This window comes from Anthonomus grandis, chromosome 18 (assembly GCF_022605725.1).
Source record: "Anthonomus grandis grandis chromosome 18, icAntGran1.3, whole genome shotgun sequence".
Lineage (NCBI taxonomy): Eukaryota > Metazoa > Arthropoda > Insecta > Coleoptera > Curculionidae > Anthonomus > Anthonomus grandis.
In genome coordinates this window covers 10,022,690-10,045,744 of record NC_065563.1, presented here as the reverse complement: position 1 = coordinate 10,045,744, position 23,055 = coordinate 10,022,690, and the positions used below count along the sequence as shown (strand labels likewise).

The window sequence follows — 23,055 nt, the reverse complement described above, 5'->3', positions numbered from 1 at the left end:
TTTGCGTTTCGAAAACCCCGAATTGAGGGACTCTTGGATCCTCGTGGATAGAATTGCCTATAACTCAGAAAGTTCTTAAGGTACAAAAATCGTTCTCCCATGAAATTATTAGGAAAGAAACGCCGTTTCTTGAATAGAAACTGTTTTAAGAAAATTCGGATTTTTCATGAAAATATTATTAAGAAAAGTGAAAAATTGTTGAAAAAATTACCAAAAAAAGTCCTTCAACCAAAATGCGTCTAGCTACCCAAATAGTCAACCTAGAACCATGTTTCTACCCTCAAAATCATCCTGAGGATCTCCATAATACTATTGTAAAAAAATTACAAAAATATTTCCAGTAGTTCTTAAGTTATGCTCAAAAATGTCCGCTAATAAACAAAAATCTTGATGTCGGTGAGTTACGACATTTGCGTTTCGAAAACCCCGAATTGAGGGACTCTTGGATCCTCGTGGATAGAAATGCCTATAACTCAGAAAGTTCTTGAGGTACAACAATCGTTCTCCCATGAAATTATTAGGAAAGAAACGCCGTTTCTTGAATAGAAACTGTTTTAAGAAAATTCGGATTTTTCATTAAAATGTTATTAAGAAAAGTGAAAAATTGTTGAAAAAATTAGCAAAAAAAGTCCTTCAACCAAAATGCGTCTAGCTACCCAAATAGTTAACCTAGAACCATGTTTCTACCCTCAAAATCATCCTGAGGATCTCCATAATACTATTGTAAAAAAATTACGAAAATATTTCCAGTAGTTCTTAAGTTATGCTCAAAAATGTCCGCTAATAAACAAAAATCTTGATGTTGGTGAGTTACGACATTTGCGTTTCGAAAACCCTGAATTGAGGGACTCTTGGATCCTCGTGGATAGAATTGCCTATAACTCAGAAAGTTCTTGAGGTACAACAATCGTTCTCCTATGAAATTATTGGAAAAGAAACGTTCTTTCTTGGACTGAAAGTCTTTTAAAGAAATTCCAATTTTTCATGAAAATATTTTCAAGAAAAGTGAAAAATTGTTGAAAAGTTAGCAAAAAAAGGTCCTCCAACCAAAACGCACCTAACAACCGAAATAATTAACCTACAGCCACATTTCGAGCCTCAAATCAATCCTCAAAAACCCCTCTATACCAAGGCATAAAAATATTCCTGTAATTCTATTTCCATTACTTACTAACCCATAAAAATGAAATTGTTTTCGTAATTTTAGACCGATCGGCGCGGACATGCAACCGGACAACTTCGTGACCGAAACCTGGTTCATGGCCCTCCTGATAAGCATGATCCTGGTGATGGTGATCCTATTTGGAGCGATGTTCTTCGTGCGTCGTCGCCAACTCCTCTCCAAGAAAACCATGACCCCCTCCAGATCCAACGGGGGCGTCCTCAGCACCCCACTGGCCACCAAACAGGAAACCCCCCTGTGGCTAGACAAGGATGTGCCCGACTACGCGACCACATTCCCGGAATATTCCAAGCTCAACCCGGAATACCCCGGACGCAATCCGGAGTATTCCAACGGCAGCTTACCGACCCAAAACGGGAATATTAATTTACACACGAACCCGCTGCACGCGCAGTACAACAGGCCGGATAAGTTGGAATACGGTTCGGAGAGTGGATATCCGATCGGGAGGAAGTACAACGATTATAATTTGCTGCAGGTGCAAGAGTATGCGAGTCCTAACGTGGGGAACGAGCGGGGCTCCCAGATGGCGGATTATGCGGAAGTCGATGCGAATATCGGCAGCGTGAAGGCCGGGAGTGGTAGTACTTCTCCCGCACCTTATGCTACCACCACTTTGGTTACCGGAAGTAGAAGAGTGGTGAGTGAATATAGATTTTTTTGAGTATTAACAGATTTTTTATTGAAATTAAATAAAACTACAGATTTGAAGATACCTTAACATACAACCTACTTGATTATTATAAGTTTTTATTTAAGGGCTTGTCAATTTTTTAGCTCTGGAACGCCTCAGCCCTCTCGACAGACGACGAATCCCCTTATCCGGCCTCCAATGGCGGCTACTACAACAGAAAAGTCTACTCCGACTCCTACTTCGCGCCCGCGCACACTCTACGCCGCTCCAAGAAACACCACGACCACCAGCACAGCAGGAAGAACTCGCAGGAGAAAGCGGCGAACCCGCCGGACTTGGTGTCGCCCAATTCCAGTCACGGGCAGCCGGTTTATGCCAGGGTGGGGCCGCCCGCCCTTTCCTGGAGAAATGGGGCGGCTGCGGGGCTGAGCAGTTTCAGTCCAGGGGCGGCCAGACACGTGTACCTCGGCTCCTCCAGGAGCGAACCGGGGAGTATGTTGTAATTAGGTGTTCCGGGGAGAGGGAGGTTAACTTAAGTTAATTTAGTGGAAGTAGGGTTGGGAATGGGGATTGAAGCCGCTTCTTCATTTGGGATGGATCCAGTTTCCTGGATGCTTTCCATGGCATTTTAAAAATTATTATTTGATGTATAGAATGTCCTAGTTTCGTATGTTCTATGGGGTTTGCCGCTTATGAAGGGAGATGGAAAGATGCGATCTACTGATAAATAGTTTGCCATACTTATCTTAGTTTTTGTGCTACAGGGTGATTTTGAAAAAAAATAATTTTTAATCATATTATCATCAGACATATTAAAGAAGTAAAAACTGATATTAGTAGATTTTTATGAGTAGAATTCAGTGGCGTACTCAAATTTTTTTGGAGGTAACAGTTTTGGCGATATTATATTAGGACACCCTATAAATTTTTTTTTGGAACTTGTTTCCGGTTGCTAAAAGTGACAAAATGATTTTTTTATATATTTTACATTAATAATAATAGATGGTCGTGGGTAACCATTGTAAAGCAAACAAATTCCTATTCCAAGAGAGTCTGTAAGAATCAAATAATTTGTCTCGTATTGGAACATCAATATCTTAAGTTCTAGTTGTCAACATTTTGTAATAATTGATTTTTGGGAGACTCTTAAGTCTGTTTAACACTTTTTTGAAAATATTACTAAAATCTATTTACTGAAAGTCAAGAAATTGGAATTCTTATACCAAGAGGGTCTGTAAGGAACAAAATAATTTGTGTCTTAATGGAACGTCAATATTTAAAGTTCTAGTAGTCAAAATTCTTTAATTATTGATTCCTGTGTGACTCTAAAGGCATTTTTAGACTTTTTTGAAGAAATTTTAAAATTCAAATCAAAATATTGGAATTCTTATTCTAGGAGTGCCTGTAAGAAACAAACTAATTTGGCTCTTAATGGAACGTCAATATCTTAATTTCTAATAGCAAACATTTCGAAATCATTGATTTTTGGAAGACTCTTAAGTCTGTTTAACACTTTTTTTGAAAAAATTACTAAAATCTATTTACTAAAAGTCAAGATATTGAATTTTTTATTCCAGGGGTGGCTGTTTGGAACAAAATTACTTGTCTCTTATTGGCACGTCAATATCTTAAGTTCGAGTAGTCAAAATTCTTTAAATATTGACTCCTGGGAGACTCTAAAGGCTTTTCTAGTCTTTTTTTGAAAAAATTTTAGAAATCCATGTGTTGGAATTCAAAATATTGGGATTCTTATTCCAGGAGTGCCTGTAAGAAACAAACTAATTTGTCTCTTAATGGAACGTCAATATCTTAATTTCTAATAGTAAACATTTCGAAATCATTGATTTTTGGGAGACTCTTAAGACTATTTAACACTTTTTTGAAAAAATTACTAAAATCTATTTACTAAAAGTCAAGATATTGAATTTTTTATTCCAGGAGGGGCTGTTTGGAACAAAATAGTTTGTCTCTTATTGGCACGTCAATCTTTTAAGTTTCAGTAGTCAAAATTCTTTAATTATTGATTCCTAGGAGACTCTGAAGGCTTTTTTAGTCTTTTTTGAAGAAATTTTAAAAATCCATGTGTTGAAAATCAAAATATTGGAATTCTTATTCCAGGAGTGCCTGTAAGAAACAAACTAATTTGTCTCTTAATGGAACGTCAATATCTTAATTTCTAATAGTAAACATTTCGAAATCATTGATTTTTGGGAGACTCTTAAGACTATTTAACACTTTTTTGAAAAAATTACTAAAATCTATTTACTAAAAGTCAAGATATTGAATTTTTTATTCCAGGAGGGGCTGTTTGGAACAAAATAGTTTGTCTCTTATTGGCACGTCAATCTTTTAAGTTTCAGTAGTCAAAATTCTTTAATTATTGATTCCTAGGAGACTCTGAAGGCTTTTTTAGTCTTTTTTGAAGAAATTTTAAAAATCCATGTGTTGAAAATCAAAATATTGGAATTCTTATTCCAGGAGTGCCTGTAAGAAACAAACTTATTTGTCTCTTCATGGAACGTCAATATCTTAATTTCTAATAGTAAACATTTCGAAATCATTGATTTTTGGGAGACTCTTAAGACTATTTAACACGTTTTTGAAAAAATTACTAAAATCTATTTACTAAAAGTCAAAATATTGAATTTTTTATTCCAGGAGTGACTGTTTGGAACAAAGTAATTTGTCTCTTATTGGTACCTCAATATCTTAAATTCAAGTAGTCAAAATTCTTTAAATATTGATTCCTGGGAGACTCTGAAGGCTTTTTTAGTCTTTTTTGAAAAAATTACCAAAATCCATGCACTGAAAGTCAAAATATTGGAATTCTCATTCCAGGAGTGTCTGTAAGAAACAAACTAATTTGTCTCTTAATTGAACGTCAATATCTTAATTTCTAATAGTAAAAATTTTGAAATTATTGATTCCTGGGAGACTCTGAAGGCTTTTTTAGTCTTTTTTGAAAAAATAACCGAAATCCATGCACTGAAGGTCAAGATATTGGAATTCTTATACCAAGAGGGTCTGGAAGGAACAAAATAATTTGTCTCTTATTGGAACGTCAATATTTAAAGTTCTAGTAGTCAAGATTCTGGAAATATTAATTTTTGAAAGACTTTGAAGACCTTTTTAGGCATTTTTGAAGAAATTATTAAAATCCATACACTAAAAGTCAAGATATTGAAATTTTCATTCCAGGAGTGACTGTTTGGAACAAAGTAATTTGTCTCTTATTGGTACCTCAATATCTTAAATTCAAGTGGTCAAAATTCTTTAAATATTGATTCCTGGGAGGCTCTGAAGGCTTTTTTAGTCTTTTTTGAAAAAATTACCAAAATCCATGCACTGAAAGTCAAAATATTGGAATTCTCATTCCAGGAGTGCCTGTAAGAAACAAACTTATTTGTCTCTTCATGGAACGTCAATATCTTAATTTCTAATAGTAAACATTTCGAAATCATTGATTTTTCGGAGACTCTTAAGTCTGTTTAACACTTTTTTGAAAAAATTACTAAAATCTATTTACTAAAAGTCAAGATATTGAATTTTTTATTCCAGGAGGGGCTGTTTGGAACAAAATAGTTTGTCTCTTATTGGCACGTCAATCTTTTAAGTTTCAGTAGTCAAAATTCTTTAATTATTGATTCCTGGGAGACTCTAAAGGCTTTTCTAGTCTTTTTTGAAGAAATTTTAGAAATCCATGTGTTGGAATTCAAAATATTGGGATTCTTATTCCAGGAGTGCCTGTAAGAAACAAACTAATTTGTCTCTTAATGGAACGGCAATATCTTAACTTCTAATAGTAAACATTTCGAAATCATTGATTTTTGGGAGACTCTTAAGACTATTTAACACTTTTTTTAAAAAATTACTAAAATCTATTTACTAAAAGTCAAGATATTGAATTTTTTATTCCAGGAGGGGCTGTTTGGAACAAAATAATTTGTCTCTTATTGGCACGTCAATATTTTAAGTTCTAGTAGTCAAAATTCTTTAATTATTGATTCCTGGGAGACTCTGAAGGCTTTTTTAGTCTTTTTTGAAAAAATAACCAAAATCCATGCACTGAAAGTCAAGATATTGGAATTCTTATTCCAGGAGTGCCTGTAAGAAACAAACTTATTTGTCTCTTCATGGAACGTCAATATCTTAATTTCTAATAGTAAACATTTCGAAATCATTGATTTTTGGGAGACTCTTAAGTCTGTTTAACACTTTTTTGAAAAAATTACTAAAATCTATTTACTGAAAGTCAAGATATTGGAATTCTCATTCCAGGAGTGCCTGTAAGAAACAAACTAATTTGTCTCTTAATGGAACGTCAATATCTTAATTTCTAATAGTAAACATTTCGAAATCGTTGAGTTTTGGGAGACTCTTAAGTCTGTTTAACACTTTTTTGAAAAAATTACTAAGATCTATTTACTGAAAGTCAAGATATTGGAATTCTTATACCAAGAGGGTCTGAAAGGAACAAAATGATTTGTCTCTTATTGGCACGTCAATATCTTAAGTTCAAGTGGTCAAAATTCTTCAAATATTGATTCCTGGGAGACTCTGAAGGCTTTTTTAGCCTTTTTTGAAAAAATTACCAAAATCCATGCACTGAAAGTTAAAATATTGGAATTCTTATTCTAGGAGTGCCTGTAAGAAACAAACTAGTTTGTCTCTTAATGCAACGTCAATATCTTAATTTCTAATAGTAGACATTTTTAAATAATTGATTTTTGGGAGACTCTTAAGACTATTTAACACTTTTTTGAAAAAATTACTAAAATCTATTTACTAAAAGTCAAGATATTGAATTTTTTATTCCAGGAGGGGCTGTTTGGAACAAAATAGTTTGTCTCTTATTGGCACGTCAATATTTTAAGTTTCAGTAGTCAAAATTCTTTAATTATTGATTCCTGGGACACTCTAAAGGCTTTTCTAGTCTTTTTTGAAGAAATTTTAGAAATCCATGTGTTGGAATTCAAAATATTGGGATTCTTATTCCAGGAGTGCCTGTAAGAAACAAATTAATTTGTCTCTTAATGGAACGTCAATATCTTAATTTCTAATAGCAAATATTTCAAAATCATTGATTTTTGAAAGACTCTTAAGTCTGTTTAACACTTTTTTGAAAAAATTACTAAAATCTATTTACTAAAAAAGAAGATATTGAAATTTTTATTACAGGAGTGGCTGTTTAAAACAAAATAACTTGTCTCCTATTGGCACGTCAATATCTTAAGTTCAAGTAGTCAAAATTCTTTAAATATTGATTCCTGGGAGGCTCTGAAGGCTTTTTTAGTATTTTTTGAAAAAATTACCAAAATCCATGCACTGAAAGTCAAAATATTGGAATTCTTATTCCAGGAGTGCCTGTAAGAAACAAACCAATTTGTCTCCTAATGGAACGTCAATATCTTAATTTCTAATAGTAAACATTTTGAAATAATTGTTTTTTGGGACACTTTTAAGGCTATTTTCCGATTCTTTAATAGATACACTATTTCAATTAAAATTCAATAAATTTTTTGAATATTCCGATAATATCCAGAAAAAATCGAATATTCTCAGAAGAAAAGAAATCTCCAAGGAATATCTAAATATAATTTTTAATTAGCTAATTTTTCTTATTAGAATATAAAACTACATGTTAAGAATAATATTCTAGGAATTTTAACTGGTACTCCAATTAATGAGTTAAAAATTAAAAACTTTCAGATCAAGAGTATTCCTGACAAACAATCTGAGAATATTGACCTGATACTAGTGTACCAATCAATCAACCGGGTTTTTCCCTATTGCTCTAGAATATTCTTGGTTTTACTCTATATGTTGTATACATATATTAGCAAAGAGGAATTTTATGAAGAATATTCCTAAAGGAGTTTATTGCATATTTCTTAAATTAATTTAAATATACTATAAGAGTCTATGAATGTTTTTTTTTAATTAATTAATGAACGGATCTGTTTCGAATATTTTTTAATTAAATATTCAATCTATTTTGAAAATATTCTTTATTAAGGAATATTCTAGACCTTTAAAACACTATATATATATATACAATTAAATTAAATTATTATCCTTGTTTCTCTGCAGAAGCATTTTCAGTTACATTTTTTAATTATTGCATGTTGTCATATTGCCTTGAAAAAACTTTATTCTTTCAATACCCCAACAAAAAAAAAATCCAAAACCGACAGACCCCGTGATCCTGGTGGCCATCGACTCCAATTGTTCCAATCAATCTCCTGGGAAAAATGTTCATTTAGCCAGTTCTGTATTATTCTAGTATAAGTATTTGTATTATTCTTGGAGCGTTCTTCTAAACTACAAAACTAAGTACAGGATCTTTATCCTAAAAGGAGGAACTTGAAGGGTCGAATTAAGTGGAAAATCATTTGAAACTGACAATTTGAAAGTACAGGAATTCCTGAAAGACTAAGAGACCTCCTCAAACTTCTAAGAACTCCAACAAGCAACTTTAAGGGTCAATTTAAGTGGAATTTCGTTCTAAAGAAGTCCAGGAGTTTGTTGAAGTACAGAATGCTGAAAAACATGTCCAAATAAGTCCGGAAGTCCCTGAAAGACTGTAATAGAGCTTCTCATTTTTTTAACTGCTTCAAGAAGGAACTTGAAGGGTAGAATTAAGTTGAAAATGATTTTAAAGAAGTCCATGAGTTCCTAAAAAACGAAGAGACCTTCTTAAACTTCTAAGAAGTGCAGCAAGGATCATGTCGAGTAAAATTTGGTTCTAAAGAAGTCCAGGAGTTTGTTGAAGTACAGAATGCTGAAAAACATGTCCAAATAAGTCCGAAAGTCCCTGAAAGACTGTAATAGAGCTTCTCATTTTTTTAACTGCTTCAAGAAGGAACTTGAAGGGTAGAATTAAGTTGAAAATGATTTTAAAGAAGTCCATAAGTTCCTAAAAAACGAAGAGACCTTCTCAAACTTCTAAGAAGTGCAGCAAGGATCACGTTAAGTAAAATTTGGTTCTAAAGAAGTCCAGGAGTTTGTTGAAGTACAGAATGCTGAAAAACATGTCCAAATAAGTCCGGAAGTCCCTGAAAGACTGTAATAGAGCTTCTCAATTTTTTTACTGCTTCAAGAAGGAACTTGAAGGGTCGAATTAAGTTGAAAATGATTTTAAAGAAGTCCATAAGTTCCTAAAAAACGAAGAGACCTTCTCAAACTTCTAAGAAGTGCAGCAAGGATCACGTTAAGTAAAATTTGGTTCTAAAGAAGTCCAGGAGTTTGTTGAAGTACAGAATGCTGAAAAACATGTCCAAATAAGTCCGGAAGTCCCTGAAAGACTGTAATAGAGCTTCTCAATTTTTTTACTGCTTCAAGAAGGAACTTGAAGGGTCGAATTAAGTTGAAAATGATTTTGAAGAAGTCCAGGAGTTCCTAAAAAACTAAAAGACCTTCTCAAACTTCTAAGAAGTGCAGCAAGGATCACGTTAAGTAAAATTTGGTTCTAAAGAAGTCCAGGAGTTTGTTGAAGTACAGAATGCTGAAAAACATGTCCAAATAAGTCCGAAAGTCCCTGAAAGACTGTAATAGAGCTTCTCATTTTTTTAACTGCTTCAAGAAGGAACTTGAAGGGTAGAATTAAGTTGAAAATGATTTTAAAGAAGTCCATAAGTTCCTAAAAAACGAAGAGACCTTCTCAAACTTCTAAGAAGTGCAGCAAGGATCACGTTAAGTAAAATTTGGTTCTAAAGAAGTCCAGGAGTTTGTTGAAGTACAGAATGCTGAAAAACATGTCCAAATAAGTCCGAAAGTCCCTGAAAGACTGTAATAGAGCTTCTCATTTTTTTAACTGCTTCAAGAAGGAACTTGAAGGGTAGAATTAAGTTGAAAATGATTTTAAAGAAGTCCATGAGTTCCTAAAAAACGAAGAGACCTTCTTAAACTTCTAAGAAGTGCAGCAAGGATCATGTCGAGTAAAATTTGGTTCTAAAGAAGTCCAGGAGTTTGTTGAAGTACAGAATGTTGAAAAACGTGTCCAAATAAGTCTAGGAGTCTCTAAAAGTCTGTAACTGGACTTTTCAATGTTCTAAGCGCTTCAAAAAGGAACTTAAGGGGTGAAATTAAGTAGATCATCGAAAATTAAATTTTAATGTTTGAAATATTCTTCTCTCGGGAAAAAAATGGTTTTGTCACGTTGTGCATAAAAATAAATTTAGACTAGGCTATATTTTTGAAAAGGGGGGGGGGGGTAAATATTGCAATTGAGTTGGTTCAATTATAACACAGCTGTCATCTGCATAAGATACTACAGCGCAGGTAGCATACAAATTTTGTTTTGGTCTTTTACTGTAATACCTTCTTTCAGAATGTTCCTTAATATCCTCGGATTTTACGGCACAGACCCTTACTAAGGATCGATTATGAATTTATGTCACTTGTCAAACGTCAAACTTTGACGTTGATTTGTTCCAGCAAGAAGTGGTTTCAGTTATGACTGTATTGGAAGTACCTTCCAAGAATATTCCTTGAATGTTCTTAAATAAGAAATATTGCAGTCACTTAATGGGTACTAATTTTGTAAACATGACGCTGCTCTTAGCCACGCCCCCTTCAACATAGGTGGGGGAGGGGGGAAAGGAAGAATAAAATTAGACGTTTCTATATACGGGGTATGGACACACCCAAAAATCTTGGGAAATATGGGCGGTAGAAAAAATCTTTGAATACAAAAGTTTTGGGAAATTAATCGGTACATCGGATGGTGACCTTAAACTTGATCTTGAGCTTGACCTTTAAGGTTATTTGAAGGTCAAAGCAATTTTTTTAAATGGGAACCCCTATTTTTGACACCGGATTCTGAAAGAGCGGAAAATATTACGGTCGGATATGTATTGAGGTATGAGGTTGAAGAAATCCCAAGAGGTCAAATAATAAGGATTTCCATTTGAAGAAATGAGGTCGACCTTCAAATGACGTTGAAAATGAGGTTCAACGTCAAATCCAAGGTCACCGTTGGGTTCCTCGTTAAGACTTACCTAGGGTATGGACCTTTATTTTTTTTTCTTTTACCACTGAACTCGCGAGATTTTTAAGAAGTCATTATTTGACCTCTCGGGATTACTTCAACCTCATACCTCAATACATACCTGGACGTAAAATTTTCCGCCTTTTCCGAATCCGGTGTCAAAAATAAGGGTTCCCATTTTAAAAAATCGAATCTTGACCTTCAAATAACCTTGAAGGTCAAGCTTAAGGTCACCGTATTTAAAGATTTTTTCTAGCGCCCATATTTCCCAAGATTTTTGGGTGTGTCCATACTTTTGGGACACCCTGTATATTCATGACATTGTTAATTTATCCTGAAGATGCGCTTGTCCCAGTAAGAAGTGGTTTCATTTATGTGTTGGACGTGATTTATTCGATTAATTGTATTGGATTTTTCTTTAGTTTTATAGGTTATAAAATGGCGATTTACTTATACAGGGTTTATATTATTATTATAACTGATAGTTTGCTGAAATATGGAACGAGATAATCTGTGTATTACAATTTTAGATTCTACGTAAAATTTCAAGAAATTTGAAGGGTAACATGACATATTTTGGACTAACGGTTTTTGCAACGACGTTTCGTCTCTATAACCATCATCAATCATTTTTTTATTATTGGCAGTATTTCGAGCATAAGAAATTCGATAAGAAGTAAAAAGACGTAATTTTCAACATTTTCTTGCAATTTTAGCTTTTAAAGGAAAGATCTTTAACTGCTTGTATCTCTAAAACCGTTTGAGGGAAGTAGGGCATGTGACCCATCAAATTTCACAAAATTTCACCTAGAATCTATAAATAAAATAATATGAAGAGGGTGCCATATAAAATAGCAAATTTAGCATTTGCTTATGGTCTTTTTAATCAAGTACGTGCTTAGTTTATAAGGGAACCCCTAATTTTTATTACATTTTTATATTCTCTGTAAAATTCCAAGAAATTTGAAGTCACATGTCAAACATTGAACCAACCGTTTTTGATTTTAGCCATCCGACGTTTCTTCTTTATAGCCATCATCAGCCATTTTCTTATGGGCAGCAATTCGAACATAAAATTAGAAACAATAAAACAGAATTCAAAAATAAAATAATCTACTAAGAGTGCCATATGAAATAACGAAGTTAGCACCTATTTATGGACTTTTTAAGCAGAAACTGGGTTATTTTATATGGGATGCCTTATATATTATTTCATTTTCAGATTCTCTGTAAAATTCCCAGAAATTTGAGGTGTCACATGCCATGCATTGGACCAGCCTTTTTTGTTCTTAGCTATCCGACGTTTCGTCTCTATAACCATCATCAATATTTTTTTTATTATTGGCAGTATTTCGAGCATAAGAAATTTGGTGAGAAGTAAAGAGACGTAATTTTCAAAAATTTCTTGCAATTTTAGCTTTTAAAGGAAAGATCTTTAACTGCTTGTATCTCTAAAACCGTTTGAGGGAAGTAGGGCATGTGACCCATCAAATTTCACAAAATTTCACCTAGAATCTATAAATAAAATAATATGAAGAGGGTGCCATATAAAAGAGCAAATTTAGCATATGCCTATGGTTTTTTAAGCAAGAACTTGGTTAATCTATATGGAACCCTAAATATTATTACATTTTTAGATTCTCCGTAAAATTCCAAGAAATTTAATGGGTCACATGCCATACATTGAACCAACCGTTTTTTATTTTAGCCACCCGACGTTTCTTCTTTATAGCCATCATCAGCCATTTTTTTTTATGGGCAGCAATTCGAACATAAGAATTTTTATGAGAATAAGAGAGCCGTATTTTCTTTTTAATTTCTTCTATATTTAATCCTTAAAGGAGCAATCTTTAACTGCTTATATCTCAAAAACCGTTTGAACCAAGTATGGCATGTGACCCATTAAATTTCATGAAATTTGACGTAAAATTCAAAAATGAAATAATCTACCAAGGGTGCCATATGAAATAACGAAGTTAGCACCTATTTATGGACTTTTTAAGCAGAAACTGGGTTATTTTATATGGGACGCCTTATATATTATTTCATTTTTAAATTCTCTGTAAAATTCCCAGAAATTTGAGGTGTCACATGCCATGCGTTGGACCAGCCTTTTCTGATCTTAGCTATCCGACGTTTCGCCTCTATAACCATCATCAATAGTTTTTTTATTATTGGTAGTATTTCGAGCATAAGAAATTCGATAAGAAGTAAAGAGACGTAATTTACAAAAATTACGTCTCTTTTTACTTTTGGTAGTATTTCGAGCATAAGAAATTCGATAAGAAGTAAAGAGACGTAATTTATAAAAATTTCTTGCAATTTTAGCTTTTAGAGGAAATATCTTTAACTGCTTGTATCTCTAAAACCGTTTGAGGGAAGTGGGGCATGTGACCCATCAAATTTCATGAAATTTCACGTAGAATTCAAAAAGGATATAATATACAAGGAGTGTCATACAAAATGATGAAGTTAGCACTTGTTTATAGTATTTTTAAGCAGAAACAGCTTATTTATCACATACATTTTTAGATTCTACGTAAAATTCCAGGAAATTTAATTGGTCACATGCCATACATTGGATCAACCGTTTTTTGATTTTACCCATTCGACGTTTCGTCTTTATAACCAACATCAGCCTTTTTTTTTAAACCATTTGAGAAAAGTATGGCCATTCAATTTCACTTAGAATCGAAAAATGATATAATACACAGTGGGTGCCATACGTAATAGCCGATCACCTTGTATAAATCATTTGCTCGCCCTGTATATACATGATATCATATAATATAATGTTTACTGATTGTATATTAATTTCTTAATATAGTCTTAAAGTATGTTATTATTGTGATATCCTAAAAAATAAAGGTACATAAGTTGGTATTTCTTAAAATACTCTTATGTACAATAATCCTTGTTTATATAAAAGTTTATAAACAAATTGTAGTTCTAAGGCCTACCGTATTTTTAAGGCGTTTTAGCGTATATAAAAGTATCGTCCCAGAATATACATAAATATTTTTTTATGTCGAGAAAACCATTTTTTTACAATTTAACCTAAAAAGATAACAAGCTTATTACTAATAATATATAGTAGCGTTTAATAGTATATAAGCCTTATCTGAAAAACGATAATATATAATGTAAAAAAAAATGAGCAATATAATAATAATAGTCGGAACGTATACGTAATTGCTGTTAAGGTTTATTACCTATAAATACGTATATATAGATATTATATAGAACGACTTTCTTTAATTTTTTTGGGACGTACTGCACACTGTACATAACAAACTAACTCCTATTCTAGATGTTAGAAGACTGATAATATTCTAGAATGCCTCTTCTATATGATGTGTAAATAAAGATTTTAGTTCTAGTCAATCTTCTCTATATCCCCAAAAGTGATATTTCCTATAAAACTAATTCTAAAAGGGCCTCCCCCCACCCCACTTATTGACATATCATCACTATGTATATAAATGAGAAAAAAAATGGTTTCCCTGGGGGGGGTTTTACTATATATGGTATTTTCCTATGTATAGATAAGAATACATACATGCAAAATAAAATAGAATGTCCCTCCTACGTAGGAAATAAGCTGGCGACTTATGTATAATATATTATTATATAGTTAGGGAGTTATATAAGGTGTTTCAAGTGTGGAATTTTTTTAATGGTAAATTTATGGTAAAGTTGTGTGGAATAATTAGGGGTGAAAAGGTTTTTTTTTAATTTTCTTTGCACAGTGGGAGAAACTCGTGGAAAATTGATAATTAAAAAACGAGGAATTTGTCATGGATTCCACTATTAAATGTGAAATATAACGTTTTTTTTTTGGTATTCGGTCACTCGGGTATAAATTTTGAAAAGTAAAAAAAAATCCAAATCAAAAAGAATTTTTTGCCATGTATTAACCATGTAGAGGCAATAAAAAAAGTCTTATAAGAAAAGTCTCTATATAGGTACCGTAATTTCCCATAACAATAGTCCACTTTTTAGATTTTCTCTTGCTTTACAAAGCCCTATAGACTAAAGGTTTGTTTTAAGATATGTTCCTGTTAGGTGACCTTATTAGTTTGTTTAAACAAATTATAGATAGACCTTATATATAAAGCAAAATAAATAAAAAATAAGCGGTACAATGTTGGGCTCGTAGTTCTATGGTCCAGAATGATTATATCATCTAAATGATGCATTGGACCAAAGTTGGTATACTGAAACACAACTATGGTTCAGAAAACCGATAATGAAAAATAAAACTCAGATTTTAAAGTCGAAATTTATTAAAAAAAAAAGGTATTTTAGGGTAAATTAACATACTTTTCAATATCCGATCAATCGTATGCAAGCACTTCAATTACCTAAAAAGAAAACTTATAACTCCTCATATGTAAAAGTAAAATCAAATTTTTAGGTTAAACATTTTACAGTCAAAATTAGTAGAAAACACAAGATTTGTTTTTTTTTCTGTTCCTAGACTCGTTGATATCATCTGGTCCTATACTTTTGTCTGGCTCAACCTTTAATTTTTTCTTTTTCCTGATAATCCGGGGAACAGTTTCTGATTTTCTGACATTTTCAAGAAAAGCTGTAAACGATTTATTGACCAAATCATAATCAGAAGACTCATTAACACTGTTGCTGCTGGGAAGTCTAGCTAAAACCTGATCCCGATTGAGAGGATAAATCCCTGCTTTTCTAAAACCAGACTGTAAATTGGTTGCAGCATTTTCTTTTGTTCTCCCAAACAATTCGTTTAAAACGGATGGAAAAACGTCTTTAGGGACTGTAGGATGTCTTCTTCCAGCAGAAGAGCTTTTCCACTCATCCAACATTTTTCGCTAATGAATTTTAAAAGTTCGGAAAAAAGAAATATCCAGCGGCTGAGTTAAGTGAGTCGAGTTTGGTGGCAATGTTATGTTCCTCGCATAATTTAATAACCTTGGGACTTATATGTGAGCTTAAATTATCTCCGTTCATGACAGATTTTTCAAATCTACTGCGCTTTATCATGGGAAGTAGAATTGACATAAACCAGTCCTCAAAGCTAGATCCATCAAACCATCTGCTTTTACTTCTATTATATCTGGTTCCTGCAGGTCACACCTATCCCACATTTTTTTGGCCTTATAGTTAACATATGCAGTACCTAATTCACCTGCAGCATTGCCACACATCATAATAGAAACTGCCGCTTTAGTGGAATTTTTAATTTTTTCCGGATATTTTTTTCAAATTTTCTATTTTTCTATCAAAATTTCAATATTTCTATTTCAAAAAATTATATTAAGTCGGATGAGGTTATTAATATATAGGAGAAAAGGTATTGGTCCCAGTACCGACCCCTGAGGTACTCCCCAGGCAACAGATTGATATTCATAATACTCCGACCCCACACACACTCTCTGACGACGACCCTTTAGATATGAATAAAACCAACTCGCTGCCAAGCCCCTAAAACCATAGTGGAAGAGCTTCCGCAGCAGAACCTCGTGACTGACGCAGTCGAAGGCTTTCGACAAGTCACAAAACACCGCAGCGGAAACTCCACCACCGTTAATCTGACAGTAGACATCACTCATAAAGTTTAACATTGCGTCATTTGTGTTTTTATTTTCTTGAAAGCAAAACTGAGAACCACTAAGAATAATCTTTGATTTTAAATAAGACATCAGACGTTTTTTAACCAATTTTTCAAGAATCTTTGGAAGTGTGGACAGAAGGGATATTGGTCTAAAGTTTGATGGTTCAGCGAGGCTGCCCGTCTTATGAATTGGGATAACCTTAGCAGATTTTAGGCAAGCGGGAAAGGTGCCCATAACCCATGATGCATTTATACTCAGAGAGATGTCCGGCATGTTCAGGAGTATTTTGGCAGATAGGCCATCCTCCCCGGCTGAGTTTTTGTTTTTTATAGAAGTTAATACCTCCTTAAGCTCAACTAAGTCTGTAGGTATAAAGAAAAATGATCCTTGAATACTGGTGCTTAATAGTGATAAATAAGTAAGTGGATCTGTTGTTGGGAAACCCAAATTCCAATAAAAAAGTCATTTATATGACTAGCAGAACATTCAGGGACTGCCATGGAATAATTGCTGTATGATTGACGGATATCATTAACAATCTTCCAGCATTCTTTAGACTTGTTTGTGGCCTTATTTAGGCAATTTGAATCTTTTGGCGATTTTTATTAGTCGCCGATATAAAGACCTATAAGAGTTAAAATATTGATGAAAAGCCGGGCAATTCGTGAACTTTCTTAATGTGTGAAGGGATCTCAAATTTCTACATGAAATTTTAAGTCCCCTAGTTAACCATGACTTCTTGTTCTTTTTTGGTCTAATTTTCACCACGGGAAAAGAGATATTAAAGAGGTTTATCAATTTCCGTTGGAAACACGACAATGGATCCGTCGAATTCAACACGCTTTCCCATCCAGCAGCCACACACGAGTCATGGAATCTGTCGTAGTACCGCCTGCTGAAAATTCGACCGTAGGAGCACTCAGCAGTTTTGGGGCATTTCCCTTCACTGATTTCACAGATCACTGCCTCGTGGTCCGACATGCCAGAATTCACAACAGTGCAATCCACCATATGTTCGGGATAATTAGTGCAAACATAGTCAATGGTGCTGGACGAGAACCGTGTGATGCGAGTGGGAGACCTAACATGCATTTGAAGGTTAAATGAACTGAGTAAATTACGGAGGGTCAGTGTTAAGCAATAGATTTCTCATTATAATTCACATTGAAATCTCAGTCTTTTTTTGCAGCCTCGCTTACTTAAAACAGTTTTTTTTGCCAGGTTCATCTACCAGATTGGTTTCGTCGTAGTTAAATATCGCTGTTGGAGGAACCCCTTGAACTTTGGCTTCTAAATGGTCAAAATATTTGTTTATAATTTGATCATCGACAGCAGCTCGGCATCTCTTAATGTTACTACAAATCCCCTTTTCTCCGTAGTAAAAAGCCTTCCATCCAACGTTTTCCCGGAAAATTATTTTGAAACCTTGATTCATTGCGCCCGGTACTATCCAAATACATCTTAAATCAAATGGAGTCAAGGGAAAGCCACTGTTCTTCTTTCAAAAATACTGTTCTTCTTTCTCAGTAAAAACGCATTTCCGTCCTGGTGGGTTTATACAGTTATTTTGTATTGCTTTTAGTTTTAAAATAATAGTGCTGCGCGGAATATTATAGGTCTCTGAAGCTTTTCCTTGAGACATTTTTTATATCTCCAATGCACTGCTCCAAAACCTTTTCGGAATAGGGGATATAGGGCGTCGCCCCTACTTCCAATTTTAATCTAGGCATCTGAAAAAGAATAAAAATGCAATAATTTGTTTTTTAAAAGCTAAAATATGCAATGTTTTATTTTTTGGCACATAACAATAGTCTGGCACCTATAATAGGTTAATATTAATCTTTAGGAAACTGTATCCCAACAATGGTCCAGTGATCATTCAAGGTTCCAAGTAGCATTTTTCGTAAACAAAAAAATTTAAAAAAAAATAAATTAAGGTTATATCAATTTCAAACATCTTTAATAAGTAGAAACATATAAATAAATATACAGGAAAAAGTATATAAGGAAAATCTTTACCGTAAGGGATGGACAGCACAAAATTCGCCGATTATGAAAATCACACTTAACTGAGCCGTTTGATCTTGTAATTGCTCTGCGTCTGGGACCATGCAACTGGAACAACTTCTCTAGGCGGTTTCAATAGCTGTTGTCTTTGCGCGTAGCTGCATTTTTCGTTCGTTTAAGTAGCGATAACATACACGTGATTTTTTTAAATTTACGCGGTCTTTGAACCATAGTTGCGCTTTAGGACTAAAGGTAGGGGAAACTACGGTACGTAACTTTTTTCAAAGAATCTATGATAATATGAAAAAATTTATTTATATAAAAGTTGTTTGTCTTAATGAGATCTATTATAAGAAAAATAAAATTAAAATTATTTGCCATACAGTGGGAGAAAATGATAGATAAATGTTTAATCAAAAATATAATCTTAATATAATAATAATAATAATAATAATAATAATAATAATATAGACCACCAAGAGCTCCACCTGCTGAAGGTACTGCACAGGAAATTCAGCCAGTGCTCACCCAAGCGGGACTACCAAGAAGGCGCATAAAATTGAACTACGTCTATTAATGAAACCATAATGCGAATCTTCTACAGAATCACCAACAATGAAAGGGAGATGGTCGGATATCGGCAACAACTTTACGCCGAATTCTGCGAGAGATATCCAGAACTAAATGTGACCGAACAGCGCGTTGCAGACCAGTACCGTGTAATCCTAAGGAACAACCTTATCCCAGAAACTCGATTAGCAACCATTAGACGAGAAGTGGAACTTGAACTGAATAATAACCCTGCTTCACCAGAAATACCAAACGCGGAAGCACAAGCTGAACACCAGCTACTTGAACCAATTCAACAACAAATGCTCACTGAAATCCGTGACAATGATACGCAAAATGTTGAAAAGGATCTTGAAAAACTGCAGGCAGAATTCAGAAGGGCATTGGTGGAGTTCGATGGAACAAATCCGCTGCTTAGACCCCCAATACCAAAAGTGAACTCTTCACGTAGATTGGCAACAGTTCTGGAAACGTTGAACAACAATATTTTGCCAGAACACCTACAGGAAGCTGGCAGTTTATAACAGTTGCACCTGCTGATCTACTGTGCAGCGACAGTTGTCACCAGAACTCTGGGTGTCAAGCCTAATGCTAAGCGTGGTAAAAACAATTTGGTATCAAGGGGACCACCACCATGGGCAAGAAGGTTGCAGACCAGGATCGACTCCATTCGGAAAGATATAGGGCAGCTCATCGCATTTATCGGAGGAGTGCGAACATCTAAGATACGAAAGAACGTAACAGCAATCATGAGTCGTTACCAGCATCATGCCCAATATAACCCAAAAAATCGAACACCTGAAGAATGTTTGGATACACTGAAACAAAAATTATCGGTATATGCAGGACGGTTTAAAAGATATAAATCCAGCAATAGCAGAAAGCAGGACAACGCGCTTTTAGTACGCTCGGAGAAATCTTTTTATAGAAAACTTAAGTTTTCAACCAGTCCTTGCGAAAATAACTATCCAATCAACGATAAAATTTCAACATTCTGGAGTAGTCAATTAACAACGACAACACCATGTAATAACCAGGCAAGTTGGATAGATGAAGAGCGACACAAGTCTCAACTTTTCGAGCAAATGCATCATCAGCCATTTACCGCTGAAGAGGTCTCCACTATAATTAAAGGCCTTCACAACTGGAAAGCCCCTGGTCTAGACCACGTACATAATTATTGGATCAAAAAGCTGTGGTCAACCCACATATACCAACATTTCGAGGACAACAACATTATTGCTGTTCAACAGAAAGGATGTGCTAGGGGAGACATGGGCTGTAAGGAGCAATTGACCATCGACTCCGTAATTTGCAACCAGGCCTATAGTAATAAGAGAAATCTCTACACCGCCTATGTCGATTACAAGAAGGCCTTCGATTCTATCCCACATGAATGGCTTATTGATGTCCTTAGGATATATAAAATAGATGAACGCATTGTGACTCTACTGGAGAGCACAATGGCGATATGGAGAACAACTATGCATCTACAACTTCCTACTGGAGAGAGTATTGAGACAAACACAATACCGATCCGTAAGGGTATATTCCAGGCTCTCTGAGTCCACTTTGGTTCTGTCTAGCCATGAATCCTCTATCATCTCGACTCAATTCCACCTCTTACGGCTTTGCTATTAAGAAGAATAGTAGGGAAATCGCAAGAGTCAATCATTTGCTCTCTATGGACGATCTAAAGCTAATGGGTGCCACTAGTAATCAACTGGATCAGATGCTGAACATCGTGGAGGAATTCTCTGCTGATATCATCTTAACAACATTGTACGAGGAAAGATGCAGCCGGGATCCTGCGAGATGCAGGATGGCCAAACTATAGATGCCATGGAAGAAGGTGATACATCCAAAAACCTGGGAATGGTGCAGGCAGCGCGAATAGACCACCGAACAATGAAAGATAAACTCACTGCTGAGTTTACAACAAGAGTAAAGCACATAGTGAAAACGAGCCTCAACAGTAAGAATCTATTTAAGGCGTTGAATACGTATGCCTGTACAGCACTAACATATTCCTTTGGAATTGTGGGATGGAGCAAGACGGACATCCAGAACTTGCAACGGAAGGCACGAACATTATTGACTAAGGCTCAAAAACACCACCCTCGAAGTGCCACAGAAAGAACTACGCTACCAAGACATCAGGGAGGTAGAGGATTGGCAGACATTGGCAAACAGTTAGACCGACAAATTTCAGTTCTGAGAAATTTCTTTCATGAAAAGGCTAGATCGTCCGCTCTGCACCGTGCTATATGCGAGGTCGATGACTCTACACCTCTGAAACTGAAGAATCGCGAAAATAAAAGTCACCACGTCACTGATGAAGAAAAACATCGATCATGGGCACAAAAACCACTGCACGGGCGACACGTCAACGAGGTTAGCCAGGGACATGTCGACACCAACGCGTCGAACTACTGGTTAACTTCGGGACAACTGTTTCCCGAAACGGAAGGTTTCCTCTTGGCCATACAAGACCAAGTTATTCCGACTAGAAACTACTTGAAGTGCATTATTTCGGATCCTTCAGTACAGAGTGACAAATGTCGATATGGATGCCAAGTGACAGAATCCATCCAACACATAACGGGAGGATGTCAAACGTTTGCCCAAACTGAGTATAAGGCACGTCATGACTGCGTGGGAAACATATTACACCAAGAACTTGCATTTAAGCTGAACCTCTTGAGAACGGACAAAGTTCCATATTACAATTATACTCCAGAGCCAGTTCTTAAAAATGGCGAGTATAAATTGTACTGGGACCGAACTGTTCTCACCGACCAAAGAACTGTCAACAATAGATCAGATCTTATCCTGGTGGATAAGCGACTAAGGAGAACCACGCTGATTGACGTTGCTACAGGCAAAACAAAAAATATTTTACAATTTTTTTTCAAAAAATGAACAATACAGAAGTTATAGGCATTTTTTGGTTTTTGGCCAAAAATTAATGAAAAATTTAAAAATTGTCCGAATTAAAAAAAAAAATTGTCGTGTATTAATCATAAAGAGAATAAAAAAAAAGTATTATAAGACAAGCTTATATTTCTCATAGGAGAGTTAGGAAAAAATAAAAAAGTTTATATCTAGGGGCACGTAAAATTTATTATTTATAATCATATTTAATTTTTTTACAAAAAATCTATGGCTTCACGAGAGATTTAATTCATGTAAAAGTTGATTGGCTTAAAGAGGTCTTTCTTTGGAAAAAATACTTTTAATTTTATTTGCCATACAGTGGGAGAAAATTACAAAAAACCTCTAATCAAAAAATGCGATTTTTTCGAAGCGTATGGAAAAAGTTTTATTTTTTATTTTTGCAATAGATGTTCATTTTGAAGATATAACCAAAAGTGTTTTATATTTTTTTTCAAAAAACAAACACTAAAAAAGTTATAGGCATTTTAAAAATTGCCTAATTGAAAAAAAATGTCTTTGTGTTATATTAGTCATAGCGACACAATAAAAAAATAACAAGAGTCCAAAGAAAAGAAATACTGGAAAATTTTGAAAAATCACAACTTTTCTTACTAAAAACCCACTTATCAAGCTCCACCACCACAGAACACCCAACTTTTGGAGAATTCACACTTGAACCACCTCATATACATACATTTATTTTTTCTAGGAAGAATTTACACTTATATAAGTACAAATCCTTCCTTAGTCTTCCTTTAAGTTCGACTTCCGAATACTACTGCTAGGATATAATGTCGTGTGTAGTGTATGTAATAATTGTTGGCAAAAGTACCACCTACTACCCCCCACGTTGTGCTCATATTTTTTTATAATTATGTGCCATTTAGTATGTTATAACTTGTACTGTACAGTATTTAACAATAAATTAAGGTTTATAAATGATTTTGTGTGTTTCATTTATTGTTCCCATAAATGTTAGGGGTCTTTCAATGGATCCTACACCCCGTGTATATTTTCACACTTTACTGCACCAACATAAGTTCCCAGGTATTTACTTGCAATACAAAAGCCGCCTGATAAGCCTGCTTAGCGTTAAAAGCATCAGCATAATTTTACCCATTATCACTCAAAAAAAAAATGATAACAC

The 23,055-nt window shown here is 34.4% G+C and overlaps 1 protein-coding gene across 2 annotated transcripts in view; it reads left to right on the top strand.

Annotated features, from left to right (window-relative positions):
• Window positions 1-22,850, top strand: part of LOC126747001 (roundabout homolog 2-like) — a 456,442-nt gene extending 433,592 nt beyond the window's left edge. Inside the window, exons 6-8 of one of the 2 annotated variants that reach the window (XR_007664063.1) lie at window positions 1,208-1,823; window positions 1,961-3,016; window positions 4,809-22,850. Coding sequence is in view for 1 of the 2 variants with exons in the window: in XM_050455468.1 (XP_050311425.1) it covers window positions 1,208-1,823; window positions 1,961-2,320 (976 nt within the window). In the remaining variant the exon portion in view is untranslated. Of the gene's footprint in view, window positions 1-1,207; window positions 1,824-1,960 lie in introns of both variants that reach the window. The other variant, XM_050455468.1, reaches the window with a different exon arrangement.
• The last annotated feature ends 205 nt before the right edge of the window (window positions 22,851-23,055 follow it).